Raw genomic sequence first — 19661 nt, forward strand, 5'->3', positions numbered from 1 at the left:
TGTAAGACAAACTGCAAAAGGCAACATCCACTATGCGTGAGTATTAGCAGAAGTAGTGGTGATGGTGGTGGTGGTGGTGCTGCTGCACTACCACTACTGCCATATTGCATTTTTTGCGATATATCTAGAAGGGGTTGGGCGCTGATGAAGCTGGAAGAAGAAGGGAGACAGAGGGAAGGTGGTGGTTGGTGGTTGAATGGGCGTGGCGAACAAGCAGTTAGTTCCCGGCTCAACCAGAACTTTTTAAAATGTGAACAGTCCACTGAAAGACCTGTGCAATGTGACAGTTTATCCCTCCAACCAAAAAAGTAACCCCCAGGAGTTTCTCGGTCAAAGGCCAGGAGTTCGTTTGGATCAGATCAAAATGACTCCCATCTGCTCCCCCAGTTTGTGTCCTTTGTGTGAGGACTGCATGAGAACGGTGAGTACGTGCGTGTTTATGTGTGATCTTTTGAATCAGTGTGCATATGTCTGAGGTGTGTGTGTGCCTGTGTGTGCGTTTGTATGGATGTGTGAGTGCATAGGAGTGCGTGATCACATGCAAATATGCGCATGTATATGTGTGAGTGTGTTTGCGCACCCGTGCATTTAAGTTTGGGTGATAGTAAGGATCAGATTTATATCAGTGGAAACAACACCAATCATTGGCATCTGTCAGAAAGAGAGAGAGAGAGAGAGAGAGAGAGAGAGAGAGAGAAGGCAGAAAGTGGAGACAAAGAAATTTGGAATTATGCACAACGCACTCTCTCTCGCCTTGACTACTGTAATTCTCTATTGTCTGGTTTGCCTACTTCATTCATTCAGTCCCTTCAGTGCATACAAAACTCTGCTGCCCGACTCGTCCTCAGAAAGAAAAGATCTGAGCACATCACTCTTCTTTTGCGACATCTCCACTGGCTCCCTTTCTCACACAGAATAAAGTACAGGATCAGCACACTATGTTATGAATGTATTCACAAATTTGCCCCTTCCTATCTCTGTGGCTGGTTTCACCTCTACACTCCATCTCGCTCTCTACGATCGGCTTCAGATCCACTCTGTTTATGCATACCCAGATTCAAACACTCGTCTGTTGGCCGCTGTTCTTTCTCTATCTCTGGACCTTGCTATTGGAATGAACTTCCTCTTTCGCTTCATCAAGTCTCCACACTCTGCTCTTTCAAGTCTGGCCTTAAAACCCACCTCTTCCCAAAATAGCCTCCCTTCCCTGCCTCTTCCTTGTCTTCATTTTCTCCAGTTTTACAGTTATGCATGCGTGTGAATGACTGGTGCAAAAGCGCTTTGATTTATCTCTGCACAAGATTCAGCACTACATAAATACCATTATTATTATCATTATTCATTTACGTACACACGCAAGCGTACGTAAGAATAAACACATGTACACAGGCATGCACACACGCATCTACAGATATATTCAGCAAAAATGGGCATGCACACACATTCTTAGAGGCATATCAGTGTGTACATAGAATAACCTTCATTATAAGATGGGAGTGAGCATAGAAGGAAGGGACTCAGTTTGGATAAGTGTAAAGCTGTTTTAGTCTGATCCGAGAATTCTCGGGAATTCATCTGGCCATTGCGTGGAATCATTCCAGGGAGTTACTTTGGTTGGGGTGCTAAACTATCACGTTATACCACTAACAGCACTTAGGCCCAGGCTCTGTTGATCTTGAGCTGATACTGTATAAACAGACGGTCTCCATTCGCCAGTCGTCAGAGCTCAGGAGGGGAAAGAGAATGGAGAAACTACTGGTGATCATCGTCGTTATCCAGTCGGCTTTGTCCGCAAAGTCAGGTCAGTGGGCTTAGCAAGGGAAGATCTCTTCTCTGTTCTGTCTCTCTGAATCTTGGCTGGACTATTTTTTGTGAGCATGTTTTGATTGTCGTTTTAAAATGAAAGGGCGTATTGCTTTCCCTGGAATGGGGGTTTCATTTTAGAAAATGTGCGCTTCAAGGTATCATTCCAAAGTTATTTTAAACACAAAGCATAATATTCTTAAATGTCATCGTGCATCAGAAATGACAAAACAAGGAGTTCTATTGGATTATAATGGTATAAGGAGTGTGCGAACCATGACACATATATATGCTAAGGTTTATTATTCTTTTCATAGTGGTGTATCATGAATATCAATGGAATAAGAATTCTAGAGGCATTCTGTAAACATGATTCAAACTAAACATATGCATTGTTTGAAGAGAATTGCTCTCTTTCAATTTTACATTAAATATATAAAAGACCAAACTGTAAACCTGCAAATTATTGTCAGTAGCTGAGAGTTGGGTGGTTATCAGTAATTCATTTAAACAGTCGTAATGTATCACATGTTCTTGATTTTTCAGAGATAACTTATGCTCCAGCTCATCAATGAACCTTTGTAGTTTGGGCTGTACTCTTGAATTAACTTGGGTAAAACACAAAAAAACACTGAACCGTAACTCATTACATTGTTTTTGATCATCTATGCCAAGCAATTGAACTGAAAGGGCAGTATTTCAATGCTTTTACCTTTTTTAGGGGTTGAATATGCTTACCACTACAGCCGTCGGTTTGGTCTGTTGGCCAAATTTTGCGGCTAATCCAGTACTAAGATGCCTCTGCCAAGCCCGTCATTTGTTCAGCCAGTCAGCCCTACTCCCAGCCTTCAGAAAGAATTATTCACACGGCAACTGCCCCCAGGGCTAAGTCTATTAGCGGATCTTCTGCTGTGTTTGATTATTTTTTTTAGATTACTTGAATCCCATTTTCTTAGATTGAATACTAAATTAATTTCAACCTGGTGCATGATAATATTTGTTTTTCCAGGATTACGTTTGACTGGTTTTGCTAGACAGTCTATTTCTTGTTCACATTTAAAAGAATAAAATCTTGACAGAACACATAGAACAACAATAACTATTCTTTTTGGGGGGTCAACCTTTGTGCATGAAAAGTCAGTCATTGTGGGAATCGTTCTACAAACATCAGCTACATTTGTTATGAAATACCTGAATGGTAAAGTCATGGAAGATAGGAACAGGATCTGATGCTGGCTAAGACTGTCTAGCACAACCAGCATAATGTTTCAATAAATCTGTAAAAGTTCGTACTGATAGTGTGCATTTAAATATGGTTTTGATCAAATCATGCAATCTCCACATCGACTAACTGCAAAAATACAAAGAGAATAACCCCAGAATAGAAGATTTGTGTGTGTGTGTGTGTGTGTGTGTGTGTGTGTGTGTGAGTCCATGGTAAACTTCAGCATTACCATTATCTCTGGAAATACTTTGTCTGCCAATACCAAATTTGGCTTGAAAATAGCAGGGGAAAAATCTCAATAATAGTTTGTATGTCTCCCGAATTTCGCTGTGTTTCCAGATCATTAACGGTTGATTTCGATGAGGCACATTCCCGATTCCGAGAACACTACATTACCCCATCCCAGTTGCCGGAATGTACGCTGTGTCTGGTACGAAGACGTCATGACCTCCTTTTTCTTGTTCACAATTAAAAGAAAAGAAATACAAATTCTGGACAGAACACAGACACTGATACAGTGACGCTAACTACACAATGACGTGTTTACCGCATATGAATATTCTAAAGTGGATACTGAATTAACTAGAATGCACGTAAAAGAAAAATTGAATCCACTATTTCACTGAGTCAATCAACCTTGTCTAGACTGGTCAGTACAGGTCTTGACAAAAAAAAGAAAAAGAAAAAGAATATAAGTCAGCAATGAAAGAGTGCATTCGACAAACAAACATAACTGTTGGCAATGATAAATGCTTGAATATGTCTATACTGTTAAATAAGTTGATATTGATACCTAAAGGCTCAAAGTTGTATCATGGTGTACTGACTGACAATGGTAGCCATCTACAATGCTGTTCAAAATGGGATGAAACACTTAATATTGTATGTGATTGGAAAAAATGGTTTACACACACACAGACACACACACACACACACACACACACACACACACACACACACACACACACACACACACACACATATATATATATATATATATATATATATATATATATATATATATATATTAGTAAGATTCCAGATGTAAATCTGAAATGGTTCCAGTTTAGAATCACACACAGATGTCTCGGAACAAATGTTATATTTAAAGAGATGGGGTTAATTAGCAGCTATCTATGCAGTTTTTGTAATGTAGTGAAAGACAGTATGAAACATATGCTACGGCGTGCACAGTTGTTCAACAATTCTGGCACGCAACGAATAAAATGAATGGAAGATGTCCAAACATGTCCAAACATTCAAAATTTACATATAACTGAGCCATTAGTCATACTTGGATTTGATAAAAATGCAGTCATTGATTCCACCTTATATTTCATCTTATGGTTAACTAAACAATGCGTGTACACAAAGCTGTGCCTTTTCTACAAGGTTTCAACAATAAACTGAAATATAGAAATACAATTCAGAATATTTATCCCGAAAAAAACCCTCATAATTATTTTATCATTAGATGGTTTCCATATGTTTATAGATACAAACTAAAGTGATGAATATATGTTGACTACATTATGTACCATTGCAATATTGATCTAGATGTACTCTATATTTTACATCACAGTTCAAGATGATATGACGATATGTCTAATAACAATATAAATTGCAACCCCCAGTTTATCAAACTTATCAAATTTCGGTGTGTATGTGTATGTATACGTTTATATGTTTATGATCACAGTATAATTTTGTGTATTTAAAAAATGTGAACGTGAATGTAGATGTGTGTGTGTGTGTGTGTTTGTTTGTTTTTTTTGTTTTGTTTTTTTTTCGTTTCATTCATCTAATGATAATTTTGAATTTATCTAGTATTCGGATGAGACGATAAACCGAGGTCCCGTGTGCAGCTTGCACTTAGCGCACGTAAAAGAACCCACGGCAAAAAAAGGGTTGTTCTTGCCAAAATTCTGTATAAAAATCCACTTCGACAGGAAAAACAAACAAAACTGCATTCAGGAAAAAATACAAAAAAATCGGTGGCGCTGTAGTATAGCGATGCGCTCTCCCTGGGGAGAGCAGCCCGAATTTCACACATAGAAATCTGTTATGATAAAAAGAAATACAAATGTCTGTTTTTCTTTCAGTCTTTTTCCCCTCACGTTTGTTATTATTATTATATGGATGTGTGTATGTTTTGTAATGTCAATATAGAAACTTTTTAATTAAAACGTTTGAAAAAAAAATGTTGGGTGTGTCTGGCGCAGTGCCAAGTCTCCTTTACCGCAGAATTAAAAGAATTTATTGAACAATCATCGGCGTGTTTACTGCATATGAATGTTTTAAAGTAGATACTGAATTAAGTGGAATGAACATAAAGATAAATTGAATGGACGGTGTCATAGTTTCTCAGTGAGTGTAACGACTGAATCTTGTTGAACATGGATCTCTGCAGATCTAGAAAAAAAGAAAAAAAAAAGCCAAAAAAAGCCACATATTGCAGCGTGTTTGAGGCGATGGGAATTTCTCCTTTACCTCGCATTTGAAAGAAATTCTCAAGTGCCCAACCAAAATAGCATGTTTTAAACGACGTTATCATTTCGACTACCGTTGTCAATTTATAATGCTAAAAGAACATGCTCAACTAATAATTTTTGAATGTCATTGGAAAAGCTGCGTTAGCGCTGCGTATAAAACCACTTGCTCCCGACCCAAACATGCATGGTTCGAATCTGCTGTGTCTTTTTTTTGTCTTTTTAGCGCAAAGCTTTATATAACCATGATGATGAATACAGAACGAATTTTAACAAAATGATCTTTTTAAATTCATTTTAATTATTGCTATTTCTTTAAGTGTGTATCACAAGTGAGTCTTGAAGGCGTTTCCTCTCGTTATTTTTTTGTTTGTTACAATCTACTTTTTTTCCCTTGGGTTCTTGAAGATAGTTCAGTTATTTGGAGTCATTTTAAAATAGCGTATCCTTTCAAAGTCCTCATTCTCATTTATTTTCTACTTCTTCTGCTTCTGCTTCCATAACCTTGTGAAGAGTCATTGGGGCACTGCACAGAACTGTCCATCAGATTCATCCAGGACTGGTGGTTGTGGTTTTCCCGTCCATTCTGCAATGTTGACAGTGGTTGTGGTTTTCCTGTCCATTCTGCAATGTTGACAGTGGTTGTGGTTTTCCCGTCCATTCTGCAATGTTGACAGTGGTTGTGGTTTTCCCGTCCATTCTGCAATGTTGACAGTGGTTGTGGTTTTCCCGTCCATTCTGCAATGTTGACAGTGGTTTTGGTTTTCCCGTCTATTCTGCAGTGTTGACAGTGGTTGTGGTTTTCCCGTCCATTCTGCAATGTTGACAGTGGTTTTGGTTTTCCCGTCTATTCTGCAGTGTTGACAGTCCATCACTTTTCCTGTCTTACCCCCATCTCTGTCCCTCACCAGTCTCTTGAAGAATATACATTTTCTCACAAGTTTCACACCAGTTTCAGTTTCATGTAGGTGTCAGAGCATGTGCACAGATCCATTTATGATAAAGTGATTGTTTAGCGCTCTTGTTTATGTGTGATATGATCAGTGTAGCTGGTGTTCAGTTGTGATAAACCCTCATTTCCATGGCTTGGATTTTTTTCTCCAAAGCTGCCGTGAGGGTCTATGTCGCAATTATGTCCAGGGGAAAATGAATATGTTAACCAGTACGATGGACACACACACACACGCACGCACGCACGCACGCACGCACGCACGCACGACACACACACACACACACACACATAAACACACACACACACACACACACACACACACACACACACACACACACACACAAAGGGATGGACAACCAAAACAGGATTATTACACACTCATTTTGTATTTGCGTACACACGTACACACGTGAACCCAAAATGATCGTAATGAACAGAAACGATGCATTTGGTCACAAATCAACAAGCAAAACCAATGCATGTTTCAATTGAATTTGGAGAATGTGTATGAGTCATTAATGTATAAGCATAAACCGAAAGAGTGAATTCACTGTGTTCAGATTTCTAAGGAAGACCAGAAAATGAGATGGCTGATTGGTTTTGAATATATTCAGCATAAAAAGAAATCCACAAGATAATGAGCCTCTTCTAAATCGAGGAAAATCTTATGGTGATCTTGTATTGACTGACTGCATCTAACAATGTGTTGGGTTATAGGTGTATGACAGTAGTTAATAATGGCGACCTTAAGGAACATAACATCATGAAGCTTTAAATAATTATGGTTAGAAATAGCCATAAGATAAATCTACCCATATTACCACATGATACAGTTCACTAAAGCATTATTTTGCTGCAATTATAACTATGTACATATTTTTCTGCTGTTTCTTCAGTCAGTATGTATTGTAAAACTAACATTGCCCGTTTTCTAACCACTCAGTAGCTGTGTTCCTCACCGTCATTCTCACTTATTAATTAATGACATAGCAATGACTTGACTGTAATTAGCGTTTACAGAAATTTTCTGTAAATTAGTCATCGTTTTCTATCATATATTCATTTTGCTAAAACAGTACCAATGTTAATTCACTCTACTGTTTGTTTGTTTTTTGTCTGTCAGTGCAACACTAGTTAATCTAACAATAAATGGCCGATGCCTGACTGCCTGGTTGACACGCACGTACGTGTGTGTGCACCTGTCTTTCAATATTTGTGGATTTGTCAATCTATAAATTATGTGCATGTGTGTTTGCACCAGTGTGGTCTGTTTCAGGCTTGGTTCATGATGGGGAGTACATTCTGGCTTTCCGCCTGACACCCGGCATTGGCAAGTCGTCCTACGACACGTACACCAAGGTTGGCTACAATGATGACGACCCTCTGGTCCGCAGGGTCATGCCTGCCGGCTGTCTGACAGTGGACGGCTCGCAGCCCTGTGACAGACACTACCGCAGCAAAGTGCTGGACCTGTGGGATGGCCTCCGTGTGAAAGAGGTCCTTTTGCTTACACACACACACACACACACACACACACACACACACACACACACACACACACACATATATATATATATATATATATATATATATATATATATATATATATATATATGTACTGTTACTGACTTCTTTAGTGAGCTAGTTGGGATCAGATTTTCGTTGTAGAACGTATGTGTGCTTCCATGCCATGATTGTGAATCAGCTGTGCAAACATTTTACCTTCCTTATTGTTACTTAGGATCCGTACCTCACTGCCTACATGACGGGTTAACCCGTCATTGGGTTTTCCCAGGCCAGCATGGAGAGGACAACAAAAGCATGCCAGAGAAAAGGAGGAAGGGGGGGGGGGGGGTATGGTGGTGGGGAGGGGGGCGGGGGGTGAGTGTGGTGATGAAAAGGAGGATGAGGGAATGATGAGAGCACGCTTTTTGGTCCAAAGCATTGTGCAGTCATGACAGTTTCATTGGTTTTTGGAACGGATATCACTCATTGCAAACATAAATATTGAGTTCTTGCAAAATGGTATTTAGTAGTCATTATCACCATGAGCTGCTGACCAGTAGCTATGAACTGGTGCTAGGTGGGTTAGGGGATCAGGTTGAGCGAAAGGTGGTGTCAGCTGTCACTGGCCAGAGAAGGGAAGGAAGGGATGGTAGGGGGTAGATGGCAGTATGACAGTTTTGCATTCACCGCTGTCAGAAAATGGAGAGCAGCTCACCAAAAAATATAAAAACGAGAGGGTGCTTCTGTTTTTTGCTGAGTTGGAGACCACGCACAAGGACTATGAACAAAACTAATGGAGATGCCAGATACTTTTTTCTTTCTTTCTGTGTTTTGGTCTGCGACTCCTAGGCAGCCATACTATTTTTTCGGGATGTACATGATGGTTTTGTTTGTTTGTTTGTTTTGTTTTGCTTTGTTCCCATAACCCACCAAATACTAACCTGGATTAGGGGAATCAACGTGTATGTTTCGTCATTTGAGTATGTATACACGTGAAGCAGGTTCAGGCACTTGCAGGTCTGAAGATAGGTTAATCTGGAGGATTGGAAAAACAATCTCCACCCTTAATTCACCAGTCGCCGATCATTGGACAGACAGACAGACAGGCAAGCAGACATGCAAGATCATTATTAGCTAAGCCTGGTTGCTTGGTTGTTTCATTGACGGTTTATGCTCCCATTGACAGGCGTGGGTGTCGTTGTACGTGAACGGGAGTGAAGTTGCTTTCTTTGAGTTCAATGCTGTGGGGGCGGACTACATCAACTGGTTCAAGGCAGAGAGACTTGCCAGCAGCAGCTACTGGGACCTGTTCACCGAACCTAAAAACTACTGCTCTATTGAAGGGTAACTATGAACTTCACTTTCTTTCATAACTTGTCACTGTGCTGTATTGAAGGGTAGCAGTACACTTCATTGTATATCTTGTCATTGTGCTCTATTGAAGAGCAACTTCACTGTATATATTGTCACTGTGTACTATTGAAGGGTAACTGTGCACTTCGCTGTCTATCATATCTTGTCATTGTGCTGTGTTGAAGGGTAACTGTACACTTCATTGTATATCTTGTCATTGTGCTCTATTGAAGAGTGATGGTGTACTTTAATGTATATCGTATCTTGTTATTGTGTACTATTGAAGGGTGACAGTGCAGTTCTTGTCTCTGCACTGTACTGAAGGGTGACTGTGTATTCCATTGTATTTCATACTTCGTTATAGTGCTCTGTTGCAGGGCAACAGTGCATTTTACTGTATATCGTACTTTGTTATTGTGCTCTGTTGAAGGGTAACAGTGCATTTTACTTTTTATCATATCTTGTTAATGTGCTGTATTGAAGGGCAGCTAGTCATTTCCCTGTCTGTTGTATCTTACTGTGAGTGTGGATGTGGGTGTGTGTTCTGTCTGTCTGTCTATCTGTCAGCCTTATCTTTGTCTGTGTTTGCTACTTGTGATAATTTGTCATAGCAGATACGCTGTTGATATATTCATCCGTATGTGAAAGTTAACAAGTATTTGTATTTAGGAAGAATAAAATTCTAGGACAGATGCTTGCTCTTGGTGTGGATTCATGTTTTACGAGTATGTATGCCTGTGTAAAATCTAGGGTTGGAATTGGGGTTTAGGTGACGTATACATATTATATCAAATGTACTTCTGGTATGAAACAAGATGACAGCCATGCTCTGTTTTCTCTTTCTGTCAATGAGATAAGCATAACCTTAGAAATTATTAGAAACGGAGAACACGTTGCACAGTTTACTGGTGAGATACTGGAGTTGTTTATCCTTCTTCTAATAGTTAATGTTGTGTTCATGGATGAAACTGTTGTTGGTTTGTTAAGACAACCGAATAGTGTATTTCGAGCTGCGACTTCGATCAATTGGACGGGCGCAATAGCCGAATGGTTAAAGCGTTGGACTTTCAACCTGAGGGTCCCGGATTCGAATCTCGGTAACGGTGCCTGGTGGGTAAAGGGTGGAGATTTTTACGATCTCCCAGGTCAACATATGTGCAGACCTGCTAGTGCCTGAACCCCCTTCGTTTGTATATGCACGCAGAAAATCAAATACGCACGTTAAAGATCCTGTAATCCATGTCAGTGTTCGGTGGGTTATGGAGACATGAAAATACCCAGCATGCACGAACCACGACAGAGTCATCGGCAAGTCGATGTTGGTCGTGTAACGGAAAGAAAGAAAGAAAGAAAGTTCAGATGAAGGTAAAATGGTCAAAAAGTAATATTTTGAAGCTGGTTTCTAGGAATATGAGAAAGTTGGAAATATGATGGGGAGATGGCGGATGTACTGAAAATGTTTGAATATATAGGAATATTTTTTCCACTGAATTAAGTTTCACAGCTGCATGTAAGGATCGTTCAAGTAGAGGTTAACACGCATAATTCCATGTTATGCAAAAAAGGAAAGTTAAAAAAAAGAAGTCTTTTGGATTGTTTGATTAGCTATTTGACACTAAAGTACAACCTGTTGTAGTCTATTGTGTGAATGCAGATTTATTTTCGTTGAAATCATTTCTAGGAGTAACCACGGAAACGCCTAACGGTGTGATTGATGGGTAGACAAATAGATAACATGTGCATTTGTGGGTTAAGTTGGAAAGAATGGGGTTTGCTAAAACATATAATGCTTTGTGTGTTCCTGACACTGGTTATAGTTTCTGACTTCTTCCGCTTTGTTTCATGGTGTAGGGCAGCCTCATATCGACGGTTCTACATCAACCGGAATTACGATGGCTGCCCAAAAGACAGGGGCTGGCTGGTTGTTTGGGACACAGCCGATGGGTGTCGCCCCATATGGGGAGCGGACCCTCCCTACCCTGCTGTTGGCTACATGCACGGGAAAACCCAGCAGCTCTGGACCAGCACGTGTACGTGTCTATTCGTAGTTGGTTGAGGAGTGTGTGTGTGTGTGTGTGTGTGTGTGTGTGTGTGTGTGTGTGTGTGTGAGACAGAGAGAGAGACTGTGTGTGTGAATGTTTGAGTGAGTGCTTGCATGTGTGTGTGTGTGTGTGTGTGTGTGTGTGTGTGTGTTTTATAATAGTATTCTTCAGTTTTACGTCTTTCCACTTTGAACGGTATCACAACATCAACAACAACAACCACCTAAGAAACAGTATATGTGGGTGGCAGGGAAGGGGGGGTGGATGCGGGGTTGGGATGGGGTATTAGGGGAGTGAGGTTGAGAAGAAAATGCAAGTAAATCCACTATGTGTAGAGGTGCGTGTGCATGCGTGCTTATGTGAGCGTGAGTGTGTACGTGTGTAAATAAGTAATAGAGAACAAAAGTTCTTGAACATGAGCATGAAAGACAGCCATGGAGAGGAAGTGAGGGGAGGGGAGTGGGGAGGGGAGGGGGGAGGCGTATCTCTATCAGTGAGTGTGCTGCTCTTGATGTTGGTGGGTGTATGAATAATGTTTAAACTAGAGGTGACCTGTTTGGTGTTCTATGGGATTCTGGTCGTTTGTCGGCTAATAGTAATACTTACCCGGGATTGGGGAGGGTTTTTTTTCATAGTGGTTTTCTTTTGCATTTTATATAAGAAATGAATAATTTACCTGTCTGCCAAGTTTAAATTGCGATATAAATGCTAGAGGAGGGTAAAAATATAGGCCATTTCCCTTCTTAAGGCACGGTAATAAGCTTTTTGGGTATAGGTGCTTGAAACTGCACCATATCCACATGTTTTATCATACATTCAATTTCAGAAAGGAATTGGATTTGCGTCGCATTAGCTTGTCACGTGATCAAATATTTCTAGTGTATTGAAAATGCTCATGTGCCAGCAACCTGGTTACTGTATGAAGGATTTCTTAATGACAGTGTTGTAACTGCTGACATAACTGGGCACTGCATTACAATGCATTTGTGTTGTATAATTATGTAGTATTTCATTTAATCTGTCTAAATGACATCGTTTATAGCCGAGTCAACCGCAAAAGCCATGTTGTGAATGAACGGGATGTTTTTCTTTTTCTTTCTCCAATGCATTTTTTTTCCATGAAATCACTATGTATCTGTCTGGCTGGGTTTATTTGCGAATTTAATGCAGAGGAAGCAAACATATAGGCCGCTTTTCCTTCTTTCATCTATACAAATGAAGTCTGGACATACCTGGTTGCAACGCCATGGGGTGTGAAAGACAAAATTCATGTTTTTGTGTGAAACAGGAGTCAGAAGCATGGACACACGAATTCTGAATCATTCACGTCAGTATCCTATAGACAAGAGATCAATGTAGTTACCGAACAAGCAAGATTCAGAAATATGAAATTCAATGCGCTCACAAAGATTATGAAAATGTTCAGGATTGCATGAAGTTTCCATTGATACTAGATGAGACATTGCACAGTAATGTGGGACGGGTAATTATGGACTGAAAAAACAGACCAAAGTTTATAGCCAGTATAATGAAAAATCCCCCTGCTGATCTAAATGGGGTTTATGGACATCTGATTCATTACTGGTGATACTTTGTTTACCAGTGAAACGTTGCTGTAAATTGCTTTGATGCCACAAGTGAAAATTATGCGGCTTGGGTCAGTTTTAGAAAGTATGTTATGCCCTGGTTCATTTCAGCAGGTCATTGTTGATAAGAGAAGGATGGGTAATATAAATACAATGCCTTACAAACCTAATTTTAGTCAAACAGTACACTTCACTCATAATAACAGACCATTTTTCTTGATCACACACATTACAAAAAACGTGCATTTTGTAACCGTATCGTAATTTTTGACGGCAAGTTGATCAAACTGCCGTGAAAATTTATCAATAACTCCCCCCACCCCTCGTTACCAGGGTAAGGAGGTTACGGTGGTTGTAATGAGGTGTACTCGTTGTTGTGTGGCGGTGGTGACGGTGGTATGTTTGGGGTGCATAGACAAAGACACAGACAAAGAATTCATTCACTGGATTTTAAGTTACTGGTTGGTCACTATGCTGGCTGACTGAAAACAAACAACAACAACAAAGAAACAAAAAACTCTTTTTCGATCTTTTTATATTCTTCTTTTGTTAAACATGCACATCATCAAACAAAGGTGTGTGGTACAACCAACTACTGATAAATCTATCATAATGATGTGTCTGGTCTTGTCTATTTCTGTGTCTGTGTCTAGTCATTCGGATGAGACGATAAACCGTGGTCCCGTGTGCAGCATGCAATTAGCGCACGTTAAAGAACTCACGACAACAAAAGGATTGTTCCTGGCAAAATTCTGTAGAAAAATCCACTTTGAAAGGAAAAGCAAATAAAACTACATGCAGGAAAGAGATACCAAAAAAATGGTGTCGCTGTAGTGTAGCGACGCGCTCTCCATGGGGAGAGCAGCCCGAATTTCACACAGAGAAATCTGTTGTGATGAAAAGAAGTACAAAATACAAAAAATTCAAAATGGAGACCAGCCGCCGTGGCGAAGTGGTTAGCGTCGCAGACTGACGGCTGGGAGGACGCGGGTTCGAATCCCAGCGGAGGTGGGTTTTTCAGCCCGTGGCCGGACCCTACCCAGAAGTGTGCTGTGGGCTTAAATGGGGAGACTGGGACCACAATGTCGAGTGTCATCCACTTCAAGGATGCGTCTTTGGGTGTGTTGCTCTAATTACTTGACCAACACTGCGAGTGTCTGTATCTCTCGGGCCTGGTTAACGCCGGGATACCATTATGAAAGGACCTCCATGGCAACATCGTCGTCGTCATCCTCCTCCTCCATCATCATCAAAATAGACAAAACAGTCTCAAAGTCTGTGGCCTTTCATGCCCTGCTCTCATGGTGACCTCAGTTTCGATACCCCTCCATATCTGTGCTGGGGGTGAGTCCTGTCAGTGTCTTCAGTGTCGGCAGATTCATGGGGTTTTTTTTGTTGGAGGGACGTGGTGGCGGTCTCCACTCTGGGAGGGACGCTCACTCGGTCTGGCTCCGCGACTAAGCCATTATTGTCGTTAGTAGGGGGCATAGTAGGTGGTGTCCTAAAAATACATTAAATCAGAACAGGCACCACTGAACACCACCGAAGTGACTCAGCAGCAGTGCAGGGTCTCCTCTGGTGTGTGGCCTCCTGGCGACCTAACAACGATGGTTCCCTGCGGACTGCCGATGCTGGAACTGTGACGGACGAACCCGGGTGTGGCCGTGTATGGGGAAATCTAAATGAGCGACGTGGGAGTAATGCCGCTGAAACGGTGCAGATGATGGGGCAATAAAGAGAGAGAGAGAGAGAGAGAGAGAGAGAGAGAGAGAGAGAGAGAGAGAGAGTTAATTATGGTAACATGCTTATCGATGTGAAATCGTGTTTTTAGATGTTTAAAAAAAAAAAAAGTCAAAATTGTATGCATTTATTCATTTTACACCTGTAAATAGAAAAAAAACGCATGTTGAACAATCATGTCAAAAACATAATTTGTCTTGAATTTTTCGAATAACCAAACAGCATGCCTACGATTATTTCACTGGATTTGAAATATGTGAAGTGGAGAGAATTTCCATTCAAAGTTCTTTACAATTATAGCTAGAAGGAGTGCAGTTATACACAGTTCCAAAAATGTATGCTGTATATTTTCCTTTTCTCGCTTGCAAAAGGTGCAAGTGTCACCAGTCTCTACGCCTATATTCTTTGATATCATATTTGTGGCTAGAATCCTATGCACTAATCTAATCTCAAACCACTTTAATTTGATTTCTTTAATTTTCTATACTTCCTTTAGAACTAATTTCCAGCTGATGTCTTCTTGGCATTTGTTGTTCCATACCTGACAAAATTTCGAAAGGTCTTCAACCTGAGCCAACATATCGTAGTATACCCTATGTGCGACTACCTTTTTCTACCGAATAGAGTTCGGTCAATAAAGCAGGAAATTGTGGTCTGATATTACTCACTATTTATATCTTGAATTTCAACATGACTGCTGTGATCACTTTTAATAGACATGCATCGGAAAAGAAATTTGTAATTATGTTATACCTTTCTCTCAATTCAGCATAAGACATAAAGCTACCATTTTCTTTATACATATCTGCAATTTTACTTAACAACTATGCTCCATTCCCTTTTGTTTAATTCAAGATTATTCAAAATAGATTTGTTGTTATGAAATATTAGTTCGGCCAACATTCGTGCTTCCGTTTTGTGGCCAGATTAAGTTTGCAAAGTCTTTAAATGCATGAAAGACATCCTTTCAAAATACAATATTTTTTTTTCCAAAACAATCAAAATAATTTGGTCCATACTAGTTTCAGGATGAAAAACAAAACAAAACAACAACAAAAAACAAACAACCCAATTTTACCTCCCGTTTCTTTGGGAGAGAATGTAATAAACCTGGTGTACAAAAAAAAAACATTCAAATTTTCGGCGTTCATCGCCCACATAATGAATTATTGCTGCTCCGCCAAGTTATACAACATTCGCCACCACCACCACCACCGTTCTGACGTCCCCACTTAGATTATTTCTGTGAACGAAAGTGATTGATATGGATTAACATAACTTGCCAGTCAGCATTTTTTTTTTTTTTTTAAGTAGGCAGCGGCCACCTTAAATTTAGATTTTGATCTGAACTGGTAGATGAGGTTGGTGTGTGCAGGTATCGATATAGCTGTTTGGGTCGTGCTGAAACGCGAAAGCTGAATGTTCATGGTTTTCAGATGTGCGCTACGCTGATGTGATGGCTATCTGGGTCAAGATAGGGTCCCAGGGAAGGCTGCGTGGTTGATGATCCAGACGGCAACAAGACGGCAACGGAGAGAGACGTACAGGCTGCAGAAAAGGACAGCGTTTTCGACAAAGCATTACACGCCACATTGCCCAAAGTTTTGCTTTCAAAAACGTGCCAGAGCTGGTTAGCAAGACTGATTCAATATGGTTCAGTTTTACTTCTAGCATTCATTAGTTCCGCTGATGTTCAGAAGCTGGAATATCATTCACCATTTTATATATATATATATATATACTACACACACAAAAAGTATTCAGATCTAAGCATATCTGTCTATTGGTCTGTCTGTCTGTATATCAATCTAACTATTGTTTTAAGATTTCATGTATCATTAAAAAAAATTACCAACTTGTATAAGCAACACAAAACAAAAGATAACAAAAGAAAACAGGAGAAATGTAAGTGTCCCAGAGACCAGTACAGAACTTTATTAAAAATCTGTCAGATAATCATGTATATGTTGGTTGTTGTTGTTTTTTTTAATTGATTCAGTCAGATTCATTACATTGCATCAGTAGACAACAACAACAAAATAGAAGAAACGTATATCGTATGCATGTAAAACTTTTCAGCTGGATTTTTGAAAGTGCGCTGCAAGCAATGAAAAAAAAAATCATCTGCAAAACAAATATGATCTCTGTGTGTTTGTGTGTATCTCTCTCTCTCTCTCTCTCTCTCTCTCTCTCTCTCTCTCTCTCTCTCTTTCTCTCTGTGCATGGATGTGTATATGTGTGCACATATTTCTTGATGGAATACTGAGTAACAGAACTGGCAGTTCGTCCATCTAGCCTGGTCCATTGAGGTGTGCTTTGAGAGCTGCTTTCAGACTGCAGAGTGTGGTGTTTTCTACACTAATAATAGTTGGGTCCTTGATCACAAGAGTTCTCAGCATACAATCACGACTGAACACCGTAATTCATCCTTGTATTCACGATAACACCAGCTGGGTTGAGTGCTCTCAAGTTCTCCTCAGTCGGACCCGTATATCGGAAATGACGGAAATGTATCACTACGCGAACGAACGCGATTGAATAAGGCTCCAAACGAACCACGCTACATCTCCCTACCTTTCAATTGTCGATAAACTTTGAGGATTCGGAGTGTATGGACATATTTCAAAATGAACATGATTGTTCTCAAACATAAATGTCTTCTTAGCTTTCAGCAAATGTTCATACCTTTAACACGAATGTCTGTCATTGTGGGCAGCTAACAAAACGAAACAAAATGAAATAAAATTGCGCTGCCCATTTTATGAAGACTGGACTGGAAGCCGGTTCACTCCTGGAGCCGGGCAGTTCTGTTGATCTGGCGTCCACTGTGGATTGTCACCAGCAGTGAAGACATCACGGCGGGCGGAGAATCAGGAACGCAGGCTGGGCCACGTCTGCTGGCACCACGGGACAGCTAGCTGGCTGGACCACGGCTGCTGGCACCAGGGAACAGCTGCTTCGGCGGCACCACCAGGCTCGTACCACCAGAAGATGAGGAGCCAGAGTGAGTAGTGGCGCCAGTTGCAGGACCATGAAGACCTCTGGACTGCAGCTTTCTTGGAGACTGCATGATCTGGTCAGGTTTGGACAGGGATTACAGGGATAGGAAAGGGAATACTTGGTCAGGGATAGGATACAGGGACATGGACTTGGCAGGGGAAAGACCAGGATCAGACATGCAAGACATTGGATTTGGTCCTGCGATCTTGGCTCAGCTGAGCCCTTGAACGACCTGACGATGATGACTGGTGTCTTTCATCAGCTTGAGATGACGGCGGTTGCGTGGGATTTGGCCCTTTGAAGTTGCAACACGTAGGATGGGCTCTTCTCCGTTGCAGACGAGGGTGTCGCTCTATAAGCCAGTAATCCCAAAAATGGGTCTTTCTGTGCTAAGATTTTCTTTGTGAGCTGAACAGCTCGTTCTGCTTCTCCGTTGGACTGAGGGTGATGAGGACTTGATGTCTTGTGGGAAAATCAGTCAGCAGCAAACTTTTGAAATTCACAAGATGTGAACTGTGTCCCATTGTCTGTGATGACAGTCTCTGGCACTCTATGTCTGGAGAAAATGTTTTTCATTCTATCTATCACTGTTGTTGAATGCATGCTGGTCAGCTGACCAATCTGCAGGTAGCGAGAGTAGTAGTTGATGAGGACTAAGTAGTTTTTTCTCTGAATTCACAGGAGTCCACCGCTACTCTTTGGAATGGATGGTCTGGGCGTTCTGTCGGCCTACCCTCCTGGTCGTGATGACAGTTTTCTACAAGTTTGCGTGATTGTTTCGTTGATACCAGGCCACCAGACTAACATTTTTGCTCGTTCTTGGTATTTGTTGATCCCTTAATGTCCAGCATGTATTTTGTCAATGATGTCTTTTCTCATACTCTGAGGAATGATGATCCTGTTGCCTCTCAGTAGGCAGTTTCCTGCCTGGCAGTTTCCTCCAGTTTGTGGTCAGATGCTCGCCATGATGACCACAGAATCCACATGAATCTCGACATCATCTTGCAGCTCCATGTCTTTCACGTCACTAACAGTTTTCTGCGGACTGTGAGAAAGTGTGTCGGTGATGATCATCTTTTTCCCTGGCATGTACTCAGCTGGGAAGTTGAATCTCAAGTCTCATCAACATGCGTTGACATCTCACTGGGCAATCTTCTAAGTCTTTCTTGTTCATGTGTGGAAGGAGCGGCTTGAGGCAAGTCAAAACCATGAAATGCTCCAGACCTACTAGATAGCGTGAAAACTTTTCACATGCCCAGACTGATGCAAGACATTCCTTTTCAATCTGTGCATAGTGTTTCTCTGTTGGTGTCATGCTTCTTGAGCAAAATGTGACTGGTTTCAGATCTCCATCCACTTCTTGCAGAAGGACCCCTCCTAGTCCGTATGAACTGGAGTCTGCGCTGACAACTGTTGGTTTAGTCAGATCAAAGAAAGTGAGTGTTGGTGCAGTGGAAAGCAGTCTTTTCACTGTCTTCAAAGCTTCTGCCTGTGCTGGCCCCCTTGACCATGCTCTGTTTGTCTCCAACAGTTCGTTGATTGTCTGAAGGATTGTTGACAGGTGTGGAATGTTTCTGCCTAGAAAGTTCACCATTCCAAGCATCCTGTGTAGCTCATGGACATTCTGTGGATCTGGCATATTGAGGATGGCTTGCACTTTGGACAAGTATGGAGAAATCCCATTCTTTGTGATTCTGTGTCCCAGAAATTCCACCTCAGACTTCCTGAACTCACATTTGGAGTGGTTCAGCTTCAGGTTCACTTTCTGAAGTCTGTCAAAGACCCTCTTCAAGTGTGTTTCATGCACTGTGTCATTCTCACTGTGGACTAGGATGTCGTCAAAGAAGCAAATCACGTTTGGTTCATCTTTCAGTATTTCTTCCATTGTTCTCTGGAATATCTCTGGTGCGCTTGATAAGCCAAAAGGCATCCGTTTGTAGTAGTACCTGCCACAAGGAGTGATGA

General features: G+C 40.9%; 1 protein-coding gene across 5 annotated transcripts in view; it reads left to right on the top strand.

Annotated features, from left to right (window-relative positions):
- Positions 1–225: 225 nt before the first annotated feature.
- LOC143286793 (uncharacterized) overlaps positions 226–19661 on the top strand; it is a 48469-nt gene continuing 29033 nt past the window's right edge. Inside the window, exons 1-6 of one of the 5 annotated variants that reach the window (XM_076594578.1) lie at positions 274–421; positions 1699–1801; positions 7731–7966; positions 9162–9319; positions 11180–11358; positions 16133–16832. In XM_076594578.1, coding sequence (XP_076450693.1) covers positions 365–421; positions 1699–1801; positions 7731–7966; positions 9162–9319; positions 11180–11358; positions 16133–16200 — 801 coding nt within the window. In that variant the 5' untranslated portion in view covers positions 274–364 and the 3' untranslated portion in view covers positions 16201–16832. Of the gene's footprint in view, positions 422–1698; positions 1802–7730; positions 7967–9161; positions 9320–11179; positions 11359–16132; positions 16833–19661 lie in introns of those variants that run through there. The other 4 variants (XM_076594579.1, XM_076594580.1, XM_076594582.1 and 1 more) reach the window with 4 other exon arrangements.

Source organism: Babylonia areolata, chromosome 10 (assembly GCF_041734735.1).
Source record: "Babylonia areolata isolate BAREFJ2019XMU chromosome 10, ASM4173473v1, whole genome shotgun sequence".
Taxonomy (NCBI): domain Eukaryota; kingdom Metazoa; phylum Mollusca; class Gastropoda; order Neogastropoda; family Buccinidae; genus Babylonia; species Babylonia areolata.